Here is an 18,640-nt window from a genome sequence, read left to right on the forward strand (position 1 = left end):
GTCCTACACTGGGGGAAAACCTTTGTGATAAGCTCTCTGGTAAAGAGAGTTTTAAGATTCTGATGAACTTGAAAGCATGCCAGGGGAACAGCATTCCTGGTGTGGCTGCTGGCAGGTCAGAAGATCAGAGGAATCAGAGTCAAAGGGACTCTTAGTGATCATCTAGTCCAACCCCCTCATTTTATTGGCAAAGTATCTTCAGCTCTGAGAAGAAGACAGACTTGTTCCTGGTAGAGGCAGGACTTACACTCGCTGGATTTGACCCAAAATTCAATGCTCTTCCTACAATGCCAGGCTTCCTGTACTGCTTTCTTGCTGAAAATTCACTTTTCTTCAAGTCATGTTTATTTTGATGTGAAATTGGGAGGTGAAAAAAATATAATCAGTTCTCTTAGCCATGAAAATTAGATTTCCTACATAGGGAAGCCTGAGCCCGGATATTGGCAAGTTTAGACCAAGGGCTGTGAATCTCATATACTTTGTCATTCCCCATCTTGTATAAACAGTCTTGGGGCCTGGGCACTTTCCCATCCCCAAGAAAAGGATGGAAGTTCCTTAGACTGAATGACGGCTATCTGTTCTCAGAGCTAGATTTTTTAAAAACAGGCAAGGCATGGATTCAGTGCTTACTAAATGCAAATCTTTGGGGATAAAAATACTAACAAACAAGAAGAGACATCCTGCCCTCCAGGAGTTTACATTCTTTTTGGGGGAAGAATACCCATGGGGCAGGGATATGCTCCTAAAGGTAGCTGGGAAATGGAATGGAGGTCTATTTTGGGACAAGATAAGGCAAAATATCAAGTCTCAGAACTAGGCATCTCACTGTGTGGAGATTAAAATTAATATTCAATAACTAAAAGTTATATTTTATAAATTTTTATTAATAATAAACTAACATAAAAACCTAACTAAAAGGGTATTAAACAGCCTGCTCCCAAGAGCAAAAAGAGCAAGAACAAGGCAGAGGCTCAGAACTTAAACAAAATGTGACCATGCAAACATAGACAAAAGGAAAAGCATTGTAGGTAATACAGAAAGGAAGTCTGGGTAATGTAGTTTTAGGGATTCAAAATATTTCTGACTATACAACTGATAGATTCCAAGGTTGTGTTGCTGAGGGAGAGGTAAGGAAGAGGAGATAAAGATGGTGGTTGGAATGTGGGCGATATGGGGGAGAGATGATGGAGAAGAGAAAAGAAGGCTCTTAATACTATTTTTTGACTCTGCAATTGGGATTTGGAAAGGGAAATAGGAAATTATGGGAAGGAAAGCCATGTGGAATTTGTATCAGCTAAAGAAACTGAGAAGGTTTTACTTGAAGAAAATACCTTTGGAGGCATGATTTCAGGCTCTTAGTATTTGATGGACTGTCAGGTAGAAGAGGGATTGACTTCTTTATTCTGTTCACAAAGAACAATGGACATTGGATAAGAGGGACCAGAAGGCAGATTTTGGTTTAATGTTTAAAAAAAAAAAAGGCAAGCAAAATTCCCTAACAATTCTAGTGGAATGGGCTGCTTTAGGAGGTAGTGAGATGTGTTGGCTTTCCCTTAGGGATTCCATATAGGATATCAGGAGTTTGAGGGCAGGAGTTACTTTTCGTTTAGTTTTTGTTTCCCCAGCACTAACATGATACCTGGCACATAATATGTATTTTAAGAAATACTTACCATAAGGCAACTAGGTGGCTCAGTGGATTGAGAGCCAAGCCTAGGGACAGGAGTCCTGAGTTTAAATCTAGCCTTGGATACTTTCTTGCTATGTGACCCTGGGCAAGTCATTTAACTCTCATTGCCTAGCCCTTCCTTACCCTCTTCTGCCTTGGAACTGATACACAATATTGATTCTAAGATGGAAGGTAAGATTTAAAAAAAAGGAATTTAAAAAAATATAATATTGTAAAGAGTGGATATGGGCTTCATACACCTATAATTTTTAACTTTACACTAGGCCTAGGAGTACAGCTAGATTCCTATATGGACAGAAAGCAAAAGGTTCTGTGATTCTACTTTGTGAAAATGAACTGGAATTCTTTTTCTTCTATCTTGTTATAGGTATTTTGTAGTCTTATTCTTATATTCTATTAAATTGCTTTTATAAAAGAGTTGTTTCCTAGAGAAAGTTTCAGATTGTTTATTAATCCAAAGAACAAGCACCTGAGGCTTGCTTATGAATTATTCCTTGGGAACACAAGGAGGGTTTCAGAATGGGGAAGGACGACCTGTTGCTAATCCTCCCTCTCCCTCCCTCCTGCTATTTTAGCTTCCTCCTCTCACTCACCCACTTGCTCAATCCAGGGCCAGAGAGCATTGTGTTCTCACATGGACATTCCAGAAGTTATGCACCTGAGCTCAACAAACAAATCTATTAAGTGCCTACTGTGTGCAAAGGCGGTATATGACTCCATGGATCACAGAGGCCCTGAAACGAAACTAGGCTTTCTTTTTTTTAATTTATCTTATTGATTAATTAAGAAAATTTTTCCATAGTTACATAAATCATGTTCTTTCCCTCCCCTCCTTCCACCCCCTTCCCATAGCCAACAAGCAATTCTACTGGGTTTTACATGTGCCATTGTTCAAGACCTATTTCCATATTATTGATAATTGCACTAGGGTGATCGTTTAGAGTCTACATCCCCAATTATATCCCCATCGAACCATGTGATCAAGCAGTTTAAACTGGGCTTTCTGATAGCTAGAAAATACTGTCAACTTGGCCAGGACGTACGGTGTTTGGCTCATTGATTTTTGCGTATATCGATTCTTCTCTAGGCTTGGCATAATCAATCAAAGGAAAACAGCTTAGATTGGGAGGGAGCCGGGGCAAAGACATAGGTAGAGAAATACTGAAGCTTGTGGGCCATACTGGACTTGAAGAGGGTATATGGTTACCTACCCTGTGGCTCCTAACACTGTTAGGCATTATAAGCTCAAGGCAGCTAGGTGGCACAGTGGATCGAGCACTAGCTGGGAGTCAGGAAGACCTGAATTAAAATCAAATGTCAGACATTTCCTAGTGTGTGACCTTGGACAAGTCCCTTATACTCTGGCTACCTTGGTTTCCTCTACTATAGAATGGAGATAATAAGAGCTCCTCACAGCTTTATTGTGAAGATTAAATGAGATAATACTTATAAAGCACTTAGCACAGTGCTGGACACATAGCATGTACGTGATAAATACCTGTTTCCTCCCACATTTCTCCATGTATTCATACATTTATAAAACTCAAAAATATGCAGAAATTAAGTGACAAGTATGAGAAATTCAGAAATCATGGCATTGTTTGTTTGCATGAACCATTTAGTATGAAATAAATCATATAGTATGGACCAAGAAAACAGTATGCACAATGATTACAGAAATGTAAATGGGGAAAAATCACTCAATAAAAGTTAAAATCTGAGTAGTAGAAAAACTAATGAGGCAGTTAGGTGGCTCAGTGGGTTGAGACCCAGGCCTAGAGATGGGAATCAGAGCTCAAATCTGACCTCAGATACTTCTACCTTTGTGAACCTGGGCAAGTACCTTAACCACAATTACTTAGCCCTTACCATTTTTCTGCCACGAAACCACTATTTATTATTTATTCTTAGATGGAAGGTAATAGTTTAGGAAAAAAAGAAAGAAAAACTACTGAAAGTTTTAGAGATGAAAGAATAAAGCATATCTCCTCCCTCATGGTAGAGAGGTTAGGGCTACTAGAATAGAACAATGTATATGTCATCAACTATGTTTTGTTCCAGGGGAGAAGGATTTAGGTTGAAGAGGGATGGAAAATGACTTTCATTGAAAGACAAAAAAGATTAGTAGAATTTATTAAAACAATATGGAAAAGAAATAAAAATAAAGTAAAATATGAATAGAACTTAACTGAATCATCTTGATGTGATCAGTCTTCTGACTCAATACTCTGGGACTGTCACCTCCCTCATTCTAGTTATTATACTTTTCAGCAAAGCCTGAAAGCATGCTAGCACCTTTGGCTTCCGTGTTACATAGTTGATTGCTATTAACCTGGACATATCCTAAAAACCAAGACTTTTCCCCATATAAATCCTGTTTCGCTATGCTTCTACCACTTTGTATTATGAACTTTGTATTATGAGTTTTGAACTGAAGTAGGAATTTGCATTTATTTCAATTACATTATCATTCAATTACATTATATTACATATCCTTTTTGGAGTCAGTGTTTTGTTCCATTGGGTCAAGACCTCATATGGGTCGTCTGCCATATCCTTCCCAGGAGAAAACTTTGCTAAACATGCCATTTATGCCTTTATCTAGATCATTGCTAAAAATTGCTGAATAGGGTCAAATAATGATCCCTGAGTCAGCCCACTAAAGACCTTGCTCCAAATTAATATCAAGTGCTTTATTAGTGATGGCTCTTTGGGTCTGGTTTTGAATTCAACAAGTTCTGAAATCATTTAGGTATATTGTTGTTTAGCTGATATCATTCCATCTTGTCCACAAAAAGAGCATGAGGAACTGTTGAGTGCTTGACTGAAATCTTGGTAAACTATCTATGGCATTATCTTGATCTACCAGTCCAGTAATCCTGTCAAAAAAAGGAAATGAGGTTAGTCTGGCATGACCTGTTTGTGATGATCTGTGGTGTTCAGTGTTCAGAGTTTCTCTTTCTAGATGTTCACAAGTCATACCTTAATTATATGCTACAGGCTCATGCCATGAACTGAAATCAAGTTTACTGACCTGTCTATAGTTTGAAGACTTGGTTTCTTTTTTTTTTTTTTAAGCCAGGATAGTATTTGCTTTTTTTTCTAATCCTGTGGAATAATTATTTCTGTTTATGATGATTTCTCAGAGATTACTAACAGTAGCTCAACCTGAATCATATGCTCTTGTTCTTTCAGTACTTTAGACTATAGTTCAGCCTGCCCTGGGGATTGGAATTCATTGAGGGCAGCTAGATGCTTTCTTAGTCTTTCCTTGCTTATCTTGGGTTTCATGTCCTTACTCATTATCTTTTTCTTCCTCACCTTTCCAGTTCAAAGTTCATCCGCCTTGCAAAGAAATAACAACAGTGAGAAATGAGAAGCTTTCCTTTTCCCTCTATCATTCTATCTGTCCATAAAATAGTCCTATCATTGTTCTGATTATCATTGCTTTTCTGCAGAATAGCTAAAATATTTTTTCTCATCCTTAGCTTCTATCTCCCTTCCAGTCCTTAAGCTCTTGACACTATTCTTTAATGACTTATACTTAAGTATTTGTCTTCTGTCCCCTGATCTCCAGTCCATCTTCTATACAATTCCCTTAAAAATCTCCAGTGGTCGGGGAGCTTCTTTTGTATTATTTATCTACCCTTTTCCCTCTTCACTAGAATTGTTTCTCTTTGTGTTTTCAAAATTTTCATATTGAGTGTTTCCCATATTCCTTGTGCTGACTTCACCTATAGAATTTTAGTTCGTGGGGATTCTATATGCTCTTTGTCTGAAGATTTTGAAATCTGCATTCCCAAAATTTAGGGTATATGTAAGACTGTATTCAGCTTTCCTTTCTTCCATTCCAAACTCATAAGTTGAGCATTGAAGTCAATAAACATTAGTTAAGCCCAAGGTAACAAGTTAAATCACAAGAACTTTCAGAGGAAGGAAGGGAGGCCCTAGAGAAAGCAGTTAGTTTTGGCAACACAAGATTTAAAAAAAATTAAAATTCTCAATATTTTTCAGTTTGATGCCTTGGCCCAGTCTGATTTTTCACAAATCCCAGACTGGTAAAATAGTATATTTGCCATAAGTTTTGTTTTTATTATGTTGTTGATATTCACTTATCTTCTTTCATGTTCAACTCTTTGTGACCCATTTGGGGTTTTCTTGGCAGAGATGCTGGAGTGGTTAGCCATTTCTTGCCCAGCTCATTTTGCATATGAGGGAACTGAGGTAAGCAGGGTTAAGTGGCTTGCCTCGGGTCACATCATTAGTAAATGTCTGGGACTAGATTTGAACTCAGGAAGATGTCTTCTTGATTCCAGGCTCAGCCCTCTAGCCACTGCATCACCTGGATTCTCACATTTATGATTATTATGATACTGTGTCTTAAAGATGAAGGAATTGAGGAGCAGGAGATAGAAGTGACTTGCCCAGGTTTGCACAACTAGTGTTTGAGATAGAATTTGAACTGAAGTCTTTCTGACTTCAAGTCTAACACTTGTACCACCTAGTTAACTCCTTATCCCAACTTGTAATTACATATTAAAATTTTTTTCTTACCAATTACATGTAATAACAAATTTCCACTTAAATTTTCTGAAGTGAAATGATCCAGGTTGTCTCCCCTCTCCCAGAGCTGGCAAGCAATTCAATCTGGGTTACATATGTATTATCATGCAAAACATATTTCCATATTGTTCATTTTTTGAGTGAATAATTTTATAAAACCAAAACCCCAAAACATAAACCCAAACAAACAACTGAAAAATCATATGCTTTCATCTGCATTCTTACTCCAACAGGTAGATAGCAGTCTTTGTCATAAATCCCTCAGAACTGTCCTGGATCATTGTATTGCTGATAGTAGCTAAGTCTATCACATTTGATCATTCTACATTATTGCTGTTACTGTGTACAATGTTCTCCTGGTTCTGCTTATTTCACTCTGCATCAGTTCATGAAGATCTTTCCTGCTCTTTCTGTAATCATCCTGTTCATCATTCCTTATAGCAGAATAATATTCCATCACCATCATATGTCCAACCATTCTCCAATTGAGGAACATCCCTTTAGTTTCTAATTCGTTGCCACCACTAAAAAGAGCAGCTATGAATATTTTTTTGTACAAGCAGGTCCTTTTACATTAAAAATATATCTTTAGGATATACACCTAATAGTCGTATTACTTGTTTTAAAGCCCTTTGGGTATAGTTTGAAATTGCCCTCCAGAATGGTTGGATCACGACTCCATCATTAATGTCCCAATTTTGCCACATCCCCTCCAACATTTATCATTTTCCTTTGCTGACACCTTGGCCAATCTGATAGGTGTGAGATGTTACTTATGTTTATAACATTTTTTTCATATGATTATTAATAGCTTTGATTTCCTCATCTGAAAACTTCCTATTCATATCATCTGACCATTTTCTTTTTTCCCCCCCTTTTTTTTAACCTTTACCTTCCATCTTGGAATTGGTACTGGGTATTGGTTCCAAGGCAGAAGAGAGGTAAGGGCTGGGTAATATGTGTTAAGTGACTTGCCCAGGGTCACATAGCTAGGAAGTGTCTGAGGCTAGATTTGAACCCAGGACCTCCCATCTCTGGGCCTGGCTCTCAATCCATTGAGCCACCCAACTGCCCCTCCCCTTTGACCATTTTCAATTGTGCAATGACTTGTATTCTCATAAGTTTGACTTAGTTCTTTATATATTTGAAAAATGAGACCTTTATCAGAGAAATTTGTTACAAAAATTTTCTCCAGCTTGTTGCTTCCCTTCTAATCTTGGTTGCATTGGTTTTGTTTGTATAAAACCTTTTTAATTTAATATAACCAGAATTATTCATCTTACATTTTGTAATGTTCTCTATCTCTTGTTTGATCATAAATTCTTTCCCTCTTCTGACAAGTGAACTATTCTATGTTCCCTAATTTACTTATTTTTTTAGAACCCTAATCTTCTGACTTGGTTCTAAGACAATAGAGTGGTAAGGACTAGGCAATAGGGCTTAAGTTACTTGTCCAGGGCCACACAGCTAGGAAGTGTCTGAGGTTAGATTTGAACCTAGGACTTCCCATCTGTAGGTCTGGCTCTCAATCCACTGAGCCACCCAGCTGCTCCCCCAATTTACTTATAATGTCACCTTTTATGTTTAAATCATATACCCATTTTGACCTTTTCTTGGTATAAGATGTGAGATATTGATCTATATCTAATTTTGGAAGGCAGTTTTCCTGGGCTTAGTTTGAAGGTGGCAGAATTAGAGAGACAGGAGAGAATGCTGGAGTTGGAGGCAGATCCTGTTCTGATACAAACTGTGTGACTATGAGCAATTCACAACTCCCCTTTGAGCTACACTTTATTATTTGTTTAAAACATCCCCCTCCTCCAAATCTAAAGTACCTATCTCATAGGGTGGTTGTGAGAATTAAATAAGAGAATGTATGTAAAACTTTTTGCAAATTTCAGTGCAGTGTCTAAGTGACAGTTATTATTGTGATCTAAAAAAGGATTTTTAATTTTAAAAAATGTTCAAATGCTAAACATAAACAAAAATATGAAAAAAAGAAAAAATACCTTGTTGCCATTTTGAATGACCTTTCCCCTAAGCATTCAAAACGTTTTGTTCTTGTAAAACTTCATCTTTATTGACTAAGTTTTACTTTTTTTTACAGGAATCCCACTTTCCCATGCAGCATGAGCCAATTTCCAGCAAAGAGCTCTTCTCAATGTCAACCTCTGGAGGATTCAGACTCCTGGCTGCCACCCATAGAGAGCCTCTCAATGGATGACTTTTGGATGGAGGTGGAGAACATGAAGCAGGGTGATGGACTGAAGCAGGAGGAGAGTGGCATCACTGAAGCCCAGATCTCAGAGGGTGAGCTTTGCTGCTGCTAGGACCATGGGGAGGCAAAATGGAAAGGAGGCCAATGTGGCAGGGAGTTCCATTTCATTTTGAAATATAAAATGAGAAAGAATGAGTGTGTTGGTTCCAGACAGGTTTTGACTTGGGGCAGGTAGGTTGGGCAAGTGGATAGAACACCAGACTTGGGGGGGGGGGCAGCTAGGTAGCTCAGTGGATTGAGAGCCAGGCCTAGAGATGGGAGGTCCTAGGTTCAAATCTGGCCTCAGACACTTCTAGCTGTGTGACCCTGGGCAAGTCACTTGACCCCCATTGCCTAGCCCTTACCACTCTTCTACCTTGGAGCCAATACACAGTATTGATTCCAAGACAGAAGGTAAGGGTTTAAAAAACAACAACAACAACAACAACAACAAAACACAACACCAGACTTGGAGTCAGGAAGACGAGTTCAAATCTAGCCGTACTAGCTGTATGACCCTGGGCAAGTCACTCACCCCTGTTTTCCTCAGTTTTCTCATTTGTAAAATGAGCTGGAGAAGGAAATGGCAAACCACTCCAGTATCTTTACCAAGAAAACTCCAAGGGGGGTCAAGAAGAATTAGACATGACCAAATAACAACAACTAGGTGCTGATTGAATCATATGGCAAAGTAGAATTGGAGTCTCTGAGTAAGTGGATGTTAAATTTCAGCAACCAACTAATTCAATTCAGTAAACATTTATTAGTTACTACTCAGTGCAGAGTATTGGAGGAAGTGCAAAGTGTAGATAAGAAGTGTTTCCTGTCCTTTGGAAGCTTGCAGTCTAATCGATTAAAATTTGAACCCAAGGGTAGCTAGGTAGCATAGTGCCAGGCCTGGTGTTGAGAAAACCTGGACTTAAATCTGGCCTCAGACACTTCTAGCTGTGTGACCCTGGGTAAGTCATTTAAGCCTGATTACGTAGAATTGATGCTAAGATAGAAGGTAAGGCTTAAAAAAGAAAAAGATTCTATCTCAGATTACTTATACAAAATAGGAGATAAGTATAGAGGGAGGTGAAGAATAGAAAGTACTTTATGAGGTCCTGGAGGGAAAAGGCCTTTGTCAAACTAGGACTTCTTAGAGGAGATGACATCTAAGCTCTGGTTGCATTATATCTAATTGTCTTTGTAAATCATGAATTCTTAACCTAGTGTCCAATAACTTTTCCTTTTCTTCCAATAACTTGTTTTTAAAAATATTTTAGTAACTGTGTTTTAGCATAATTTTTCTCTGTGATCTTATGTCTTTATTATACATTTTAAAACATTCTGAGAAGGGATCTGTAAGACTTTACTAGACTGCCAAAAGGTCTAAGACACCAAAAAGTTTAGGAATTCCTGGCATGAATGTTTATTCTCTCTATTCCCTCCTTACTGCACCCTCTTCCCCTTTCCAATAATGACAACTTTTTGAGGACAGGAATTTTTTGTTTTGCTTTTGTGTCCTTAGCATCCACCACAGCACTTTGTTTGTTACTAGAAAGGCAGAGGGACTTGTATGGAGGCGAGTGGCTCTCCCCTGCCCCCTCCACTGTGCCTGACATTTTTTCACATCACTCACCCCTCTGCCCAGCAGCTTAATGAGAGCACACAGCAGGTAAAGTGGGCAGCTCATAGGCGGCAGAGCTGGAGAGGAGCAGAGCACTTGGGCCACTCTCCTTACCCTCTTCACCTGTAGTGAGGACACTCCTCACTTTACCTGCCCTCTGCCCAGCTGCCCAATGGGAGCATTTTCTTCCTCCTCTCTTTGAGGTGAGGGCATGGCACTTGGTCTTGGGGTGGGGGCAGGGCCCGGCACTCCATCTCTAAAAGGTTCACCACCACTGACCCATATCCACAATTTCTGTAGCTGGCCAGAAAAACCAGGAGATCATCACTGTCTTCAAAGACTTGTAGAATAATCAGGTCCTTAGAATGTACTCTTTCCTCACTTTTCTGGCTATTAGAATCCCTATCAGGGATAAAAGTCAGCTTGCCTCCTTCACAAGGACCTTTCCTGACCCACCTCTCCAATCCCATCACCTCAACCAATTGTTGGTATCTTTCCCTTCAAAGTTATTTTCTTTGTCTTTTGTCTTTAGTTATTTGTTATTTTCTACTCAGTGTTATTGTTGTTTTTCACCCAATATAAGCTTCTTGACGGGAAGGATTATTTTGTTTTTTGTCTTTAAATCTATTGCATTTTGCACAATGCCCAATATGTACAGTAGACACTTTATTTTTATTTACATTTTTAAAAATTTCTCTAAAACCTTTATCTTCTATCTTAGAATCAATACTGTGCATTGGTTACAAGACACAAGAGCAGTAAGGGCTAGGCAATGGGTTTTAAGTGATTTGTTCAGGCTCACATAGCTAGAAAGTCTCTGGGGCCATATTTGAATCGAGGACCTCCTGTCTCTGAGCCTGGTTTGCAATCCTCTAAGCCATCTAGCTGTCCCTTGTAGGAACTTTAATAAATGCCTGTTGAATGTGAGTGTCCTATGATATTCCAGTGGGCATACCTGGGAACAATGGGTAGATATTAGAGGCAGATTTCAGCTCTATGGCTCTGAGGATCATCTCTCATACTTACAGGTCCCCAGAGCTTGGGGTTATTTTGTCTCCCCTTCAAGTTCTAGAAGACTCTTAAGGGGCTAAGGGGATAGTTTTCTAGCTCATGAACTCCCCACCAGTTTACTTCCTCCTGTAGTTATCAATTGACATCAATTAGTCAGTCAGACAATTAGCTTTTTAAAAGGGGATATTTACTTTGTTGTTGTTGCTCTAGTCATCTCTTCATGACCCATTTGGGATTTTATGGGCAAAGAAACTGGAGTAGTTCACCATTTCCTCCCCTTCTTGTCATTTCATTTTACAGATGAGGAAATGGAGGCAAAAAGAGTTAATGACTTGCCCAGAGTAGCTGTAAGTTAGCCTAGTAAGTATCTGAAGCTAGATTTGATCTCAGAAAGATGACTCTTACTGAGTCTAGACCCAGGGTTCTATCTACTGTGCCACCTGGCTGCTCTGGTGGCAGCGGTAACATATTTACTAAAGTGGTACCATAAGAAGAGTTGATTCAAAATGCTCCTCCCCAAAATCTGTAACATGCTTTCTCACAAGTACATGCAGTCAGAGGGAAAGTGGACTTGAGCTCAGAACATATGTGGCAAAGAATACTAGCTCAGAGCTCACTGGAATACTCAGGATTTTGTATAAGTTATCTATGGTCAAGTCAGTCCTAATTGAATTTGTTATCTTTTCCTCTAATTTCTTCCTACTTCCTAACTTTCAATTTCTTTCAAGAGTACTCATACTTTCTCAGCCTTTCATGGTATTTTCCTCCATCGACTTCATTTTGACCCAACCGTGCTCCCTAGGTAAGGGGCAACTTTCTTCTGGGTTTTTTGCAGACCTCTGAAGCTATCCTCCTTTCAGGTTGTCCTTATCTCCTAATAATGACATTGCCACCATTCGCAGCTACCCTTGCCACTAGTCACTGCTGCCACCATCCACCATAGTTCCAGGAGATGCTGTTGGGACACTGATGAGCAGTTCCTAATTCTACAACCCTTTGAAGGTCACAAAGTCATTCTCTGGTTAAAGGAGTAGGGGAAAAAGACAGAGGTTCTCATTTCCCACTTCCCCAAGTAATTTCCTCATGGAAACTTGGCCAGGTCTCCTCCCATCACTTGTAAGCCAGACAATGGAATGGGAGTATAAAACAGCTGGCTGTTCTATTTAAAATTCATAGGTCTGTGATTGTTTTTTTATTCATTTTTTTTCAGGCTGTCCTAATACTCTTATTGCACCACCTAATTGAAAAGTCATTGGTTGGCTGTCTGGCTAATTAATTGATTATTCAGTGGAGATGACTTGTCCTTATTTATCCCTGGTTCATGACTCAGTTGTTTAATTCAGTTTAGAAGTCTGCATGACTTCAACCTTCACATAAGGAAGAGCTTTTCACAAAAGCTGTCCAACGTTAGACTGCCGAGCTTGGCATTAGGAGGGCCTAAAGTCATATCCTGCCCTGTAAGGACACTTACTTGCTGTGTGACCTTGATCAAGTCACTTCACCTCAGTTTCCTCAATTGTAAAATGGGGTTGACAAAAGCACCTACCTTCTGGGATTATTAGGAGGATCTATTAAGATGATATTTATTTTTATTTTTCAAAAATATTTTCTTTTATCCCAATTACATGTAAATCTTTTTTTAAACATTTGTTTTTTGGAATTCTGAGCTCTAAATTCCCTCCTTTCTTTCCTCCTCTCCTTGCTCCATTTACCCTGAGATGGCAAGCAATTCATTATAGGCTACATATGTGCAGTCATGCAAAACATCGATAATATTTATTTTTTGAAAGGGGGGATACCTAAGCACCAAAAGTATCTAGCATATTGTTGTTTAATCATATCCAGTTCTTTGTGACCCCATTTGGGGTTTTCTTGGTAAAGATATCAGAGTGGTTTGCTGTTTCTATCTCTAGTTCATTTTATAGATGAGGAAATTGCACTAACAAGGATAAGTGATTTGTCCAGGATCACACAGTTAGGAAGTGTATAAGGATAGATTTGCACTTAGGTCTTCCTGACTCCAGGCCCAGAGCTATTCTCTCCTTCTCCCTCTCTAGTCTATGGGGAATGTTGTAAAAAATTATCTTGCATTGTCTGGAAAGTCTTCAAAATTCCTTTCAGTTCTGAGCCTGTTATTTTTCTGTGACTAACAGCTTAATGCTAATAATTCCCCATGTTTTTATAAGGTTTTACAGTTTTGTAAACTTTTTTACATACATTCTGATTTGACCTTCACAATAGCTTTCAAAATATATAAGGAGACTCCATTAGTAACTTCTGTTTTAGGGAGGTCATGTAGTTCAGTAGGAAGAGCACCTGGTTTTAGAGTTAGAAGATCTGAGTTCAAAACTTGACCCCAATACTTATTATTTGAGTGACCTTAGGCAAATGTTATAACCTCTGTGGCTCAGTTTTCTGATATATATATAAAAAGAGGGGTTTGGTCTCCTAGGCTTTTGAGGTTTGTGGGAAGCCAATAAGAGAAACAGTCTCAAATAGATAAAAATATGAGACTCCTCTTTTAACTCCTTTTCATGATTCACAATTTTTCTTAAAAAGCAATATAATGTTATCGAAAAGCTTTAAGCTCTTAGCAAACCAGTAGTCAAGAGGTTAACATTCTTCCCCTTTGGTCAGAAATGCAGCTGCTTGGCAACCCAAGGCCGAAACTTTAGTTTAGCAGGGGCATTTTGCCCCTGAGAAAAGTATTCTCAGACTTAGCTTGCTGATAATCACGTAGCTGAAGGTCCAGCCTGGTTCTTATCTCCACCTTGAAGTTTCTGAGGTTTCTCTGTGTTGTGGAAACTAATTGCAATGTCTAAGAAGCCGTAAAACTCTCTCTGTGCTTGTGGTGAAAGGGAGTTTGAATTTTCATATATAATAAACTTGTGACTCAATGGCACTTCAGAGAAGCAACTGAGTTAACAGTCAAGATCGTCTCCCATGTCCCATTACTTTCTTATCAACTAAGCTGTCCTTATCAGACATGATAAATAGATCTTGACAGAGGTCCTTCAAAATTTATAATTCTATGAACTCATCACATCTTGGAAGAAGCCTTGGGCTCTTGAAGCCTGTACCAGCACAACAAAATCTCTGGCAACTTCTACTCAGCTGAAAAGTAGAGATGTTTTGATGGGCTGTATAATTGTTGTATGAGAACATACATAAGTTGAGAGGCTTATCAGCTGCACAATGAGGAATTTTTTGGCCATGGCAACTACTGCCACTGTGCTATTCAATTGTTTTCAGTTGTGTCCAACTCTTTGTGACTCCATTTGAGTTTTTCTTGGCAAAGATACTGGACTGGTGTATCATTTCCTTTTCCAGCTCATTTTACAGGTGAGGAAACGGAGGCCAACAGGCTTAAGTGACTTGCCCAGTGGCACACTGTCAATAAATGTCTGAGACTGGGTTTCAACTCAAGTCTCCGAATTCCACATCTGATGTCCAAGGTGCCACCTAGCCAGCTCCCAACTCTTGGAAAGAGCCTATCCAAGTTGGGGGGTCAGGGGAGGAGGGAAGGAGGAGACTATGGTCCACATCAGTGGAAGGGGTACTCACACCCATGAAACAATGGGGCTTCTTAAGCATTTTTTGGTGTCCTGAATCCCTTGGAAATCTGAAAATCCCATGAACCCTTTCTCAGAATCATGCTTTTAAGCACATAAGTTTAAAAATACACAGGATTGCGGGGCAGCTGGGTAGCTCAGTGGAGTGAGAGTCAGGCCTAGAGACAGGAGGTCCTAGGTTCAAACCCGGCCTCAGCCACTTCCCAGCTGTGTGACCCTGGGCAAGTCACTTGACTCCCATTGCCCACCCTTACCACTCTTCCACCTATGAGACAATACAAGGGTTAAAAAAACAAACAAATAAATAAATCCATCAGCTTTGTTTAAAAAAAAATACACAGGATTGCAAAAGATACCAATTATATTGAAATCCATAGTCATCAAAATATTTTTTAAAAGTTCACAGACTTTGGGTTATGAATCCCTACTTTAAAGTATTTCCCATTTATGCCAATGCAGTCTATTAGACACTGACTTTGATTGGTTTCAGTCTCTTATTTTGAAAGTTTATTTTTAAACTATTCTGTTCAATATCTATTAAATGCTTCTTAATACAAGGCATTGTGCTAGGTTCTGGGGAATACAAATAAAAAATGAGTTATTCTTGTTTGTTTGTTTTTTTTTTTTTAAACCCTTGTACTTCGGTGTATTGTCTCATAGGTGGAAGATTGGTAAGGGCGGGCAATGGGGGTCAAGTGACTTGCCCAGGGTCACACAGCTGGGAAGTGGCTGAGGCCGGGTTTGAACCTAGGACCTCCTGTCTCTAGGCCTGACTCTCACTCCACTGAGCTACCCAGCTGCCCAAAAAATGAGTTATTCTTGCTTACAGAGATCTTATCTTCTTGTGTGTGTGGTAGGTGTGGGGTGTGTATATTGTGTGTGTATTGTGTAATATAAGATTTAGACAGATTTGCAAGAACTGTAATGATCTTATTAAAATTTATAAATGATCGTAGAGAGGCCAAGGGGAAAGAGTGAGATTGCAGAGCCCTGGATGTCAACAAAGCTCTAACTTCCCTTGGTGCTGACATGAAGTCTGTTGAGAACACAGCTTCTCTCCCTTGACCAATCACTTCAGGTCATTAAGGAAACTAGTTCCTTAGCAGCTTTACACAGAGCTGTTGATATCTGGATGTGTTGGTATTGTTATTCCGAATAATTATCTCTGTTTGTTCTGACTGTGATTTATTATGAAAGATTGAGCTTCAGATTCAAGGACTGAATCTGAATACCCCCGTGGTCCAGCTTTCAGTTGAACTCTTCTATGACTGCCTCTTCTCCACCTTGACTTTGACCAGCACACAAAAGCAGTAGTTGTTGTTATCAATTGGAAGGATTTAATATAAAAGATAAATAAATAGGGTATAAGGTAATTAGGAAACTAAGGGAAAAGGAAAAAGAATTCAGGAGCTTCTAGTCTACTTCAGGCTCTAATTCAAAAGTATTAAGATTCTGTTGAATATTGAACTGTGCCTCAGAATGTCTAGGCAGGGGCCAGCAGACCTTCAGGCCTGCTTAGGATGAAGATCATTGTCTTGATCAAATTACAACTTGATGACAAAATGATGTTCAGTTGATCTTCTGAGAGTATGATGACTAGCAATAAGTTGAAAGATGGTCTTGTTTGGCAATATGAGCAAGAGCTGAGGTTACTGTCCCTATGAAATGACAGCTAATCCCTGGCCTATGAAACCTAGTCGAGATGAGAAGGATATGTCTACCCAATCCTTCCCCTTAACTCTGACTGAGTCACAAGAGGGTTGAGCTCATCTCCTTTTAGAGGGCAATTTCAATGGTCAACTGGTCTCATGCCCTGTATGCCAACCCAGGAACATTCTAGCATTCTGAGCTCTCAACTGGCAACTCTTGCCCCAACATGGCTTCTTGCAAATCGGTCCAAATCTTATATTACAATAAGTGCGCATAGTGTATTGTGTAATACATGCACTTGCATGTGTATATGTGCTGTGTGTGTGGTGAATGTGTATGGTAGATGTTGGGTTTCATGTGTGATGTTTATGGTTTATATATGTGCTGTGCATGTTTATATGTGTCTGTTTGTGTGTGCTTATATATGTGATTGTGTACATATATGCATATATGTTTGTTTGTGTATGGTGTGTCTCTTCCTGTAGTTATCTAAATAAATAAATTCAAAGCACATACAGAAGAGAGTCAGAGACAATGACAGGCAGACAGAGACAATGAGAGAGAGAGAGAAAGAGAGAGAGAAGGAGGGAGGGAGATAGAGAGGGAAGGAGAGGGGAGGGGAGCAAAGGAAGGGGAGGGAAAGGGAGAAGAAAAGAGTCAGACAGTGACAGAGAGAGGGGGTGGGGAACTGAGAGGAGAGGAGAGATCATAGTTGATGGGGCAATAGTGAAGGTCTTGTATAGAAGGTAAGCATCTGGACTGTGCTTTAAAGGAAGGGCAGGAAGGGGTTTTGCAGGGCAGATTCTCCCTGGCCAAGGGTCATTTACAAATTTCAGAAGGTTTGCCTTCTTTACCTTACCTTCATTCATCCAGGTCAATGGCCGAACCCAGAAGCATTTCTTTAGACATCACTCCAAGTATATGTAATCATTCAGCACCAGCTGTGAATCTACTTAATCATACTCGTGTCCAGCTCCTATTTCTCCTATGTTCATCTAGCTTATATCATGAGAGACTTTACTATATTTGGAGTTAAAAGGGAACTTTAAAGGATAAAGGAGTCCTCAGAGAAAGTAGTTTCTCAGGGCATCAATTCCTCAAAGAATAAACCTATCATGAGATACACACACACACACACACACACACACACACACACACACACACACGCCTCATTCCCTATGGGGTGCTTGCCATTTGGGTCCCCTCCATTCTGTTGGGTTGAGATCTGCCTTTCATTTCTCCAAGATGTGGAAACCAAGGGCCAAAGTGGCTTATAGGTAGCAAGTCACAGGGCCAGGACTCAAACTCCCATCCTTGAACTCCAAATCCAGGTCCCTTGCCATTTAATAAAATACTTTTCAAGTACTTTATTAAAATCAAGAGGTTGTGTGTCTGTCTCATTTTTCTGATTAACCAGCCTGATAAGAGCTAGCATTCTTACTCATGTAGTATGACAAGTCCTTGCCTAAAAGATTTCTCCATTTGTCAATACTATTTAGCCTAATTCTTAAACTATGTCAAATAACTCAGGATATTTTTCTCCTCCTCTTCTCTAAATATCCCTAAATAGTACCCAGACCCAAAGGACTTGATTCTCTCCTGCCCCTTTTCTCTTTTAGTCTCTTCTCTACCCCACTCTACTCTTCCTCTATCAATTTCAAACTAGAAGACAGATTCCTTCCTAGGACTCCAGCGGAGATCCACATGGTGAGATGGGGATGTTTACTCCTATGATGAAAGGGACTGTGCTTTCAGCTCTTATGATTGTTTATATCTCCCTCTTTCCTCTCCCCACCAAGTGAATTTGTCTCTGCCACACACAGGCTATACTTTTAGTAACTTCAGCCTTAGCAACAACCTTAGCAAGTTGCAGAACATAAGGGGAGCTCAAAATTCTTTCTAGTTTCCTTTATCTGGGACTTTCAGGAACATTAGGACATAATCTCTTCCCTTGCTCATGTAAAGGTTAAAATTAAGATAGACTGAGTCACAAAGATTCAAACACAATTAATTTATTAGTATTTATTAAAGCAAATTTATCAATAAATAGGACTTCAGTTTCCCTAGTGAAGCGAAGACCTCTAATGAAGGGGATAGCTCTCTTTCATCATTTTGGGTAGTATAATTGGAAGAAAAGATGATTGGATGGAAATTGAGAATGAGGGCTAGCAACAGTTCCCTTCTTTCCTCATATAACTAAGAAATGTTTTTTGTTTGAGACCAAGTACATCTGCAAAGACAGAGATAGCAAACTAGACTTTGGATAACAAATCAGACAACCTTGA

The 18,640-nt window shown here is 39.3% G+C and overlaps 1 protein-coding gene across 1 annotated transcript in view; it reads left to right on the plus strand.

The window, feature by feature from the left end:
* Positions 1 to 18,640, plus strand: part of ARHGAP40 (Rho GTPase activating protein 40) — an 82,967-nt gene that overhangs the window by 22,286 nt on the left and 42,041 nt on the right. Inside the window, exon 2 of the mRNA XM_044659800.1 lies at positions 8,361 to 8,563. Coding sequence (XP_044515735.1) covers positions 8,361 to 8,563 — 203 coding nt within the window. The remainder of the gene's footprint in view (positions 1 to 8,360; positions 8,564 to 18,640) is intronic.

This window comes from Gracilinanus agilis, chromosome 2 (genome assembly GCF_016433145.1).
Source record: "Gracilinanus agilis isolate LMUSP501 chromosome 2, AgileGrace, whole genome shotgun sequence".
NCBI lineage: Eukaryota > Metazoa > Chordata > Mammalia > Didelphimorphia > Didelphidae > Gracilinanus > Gracilinanus agilis.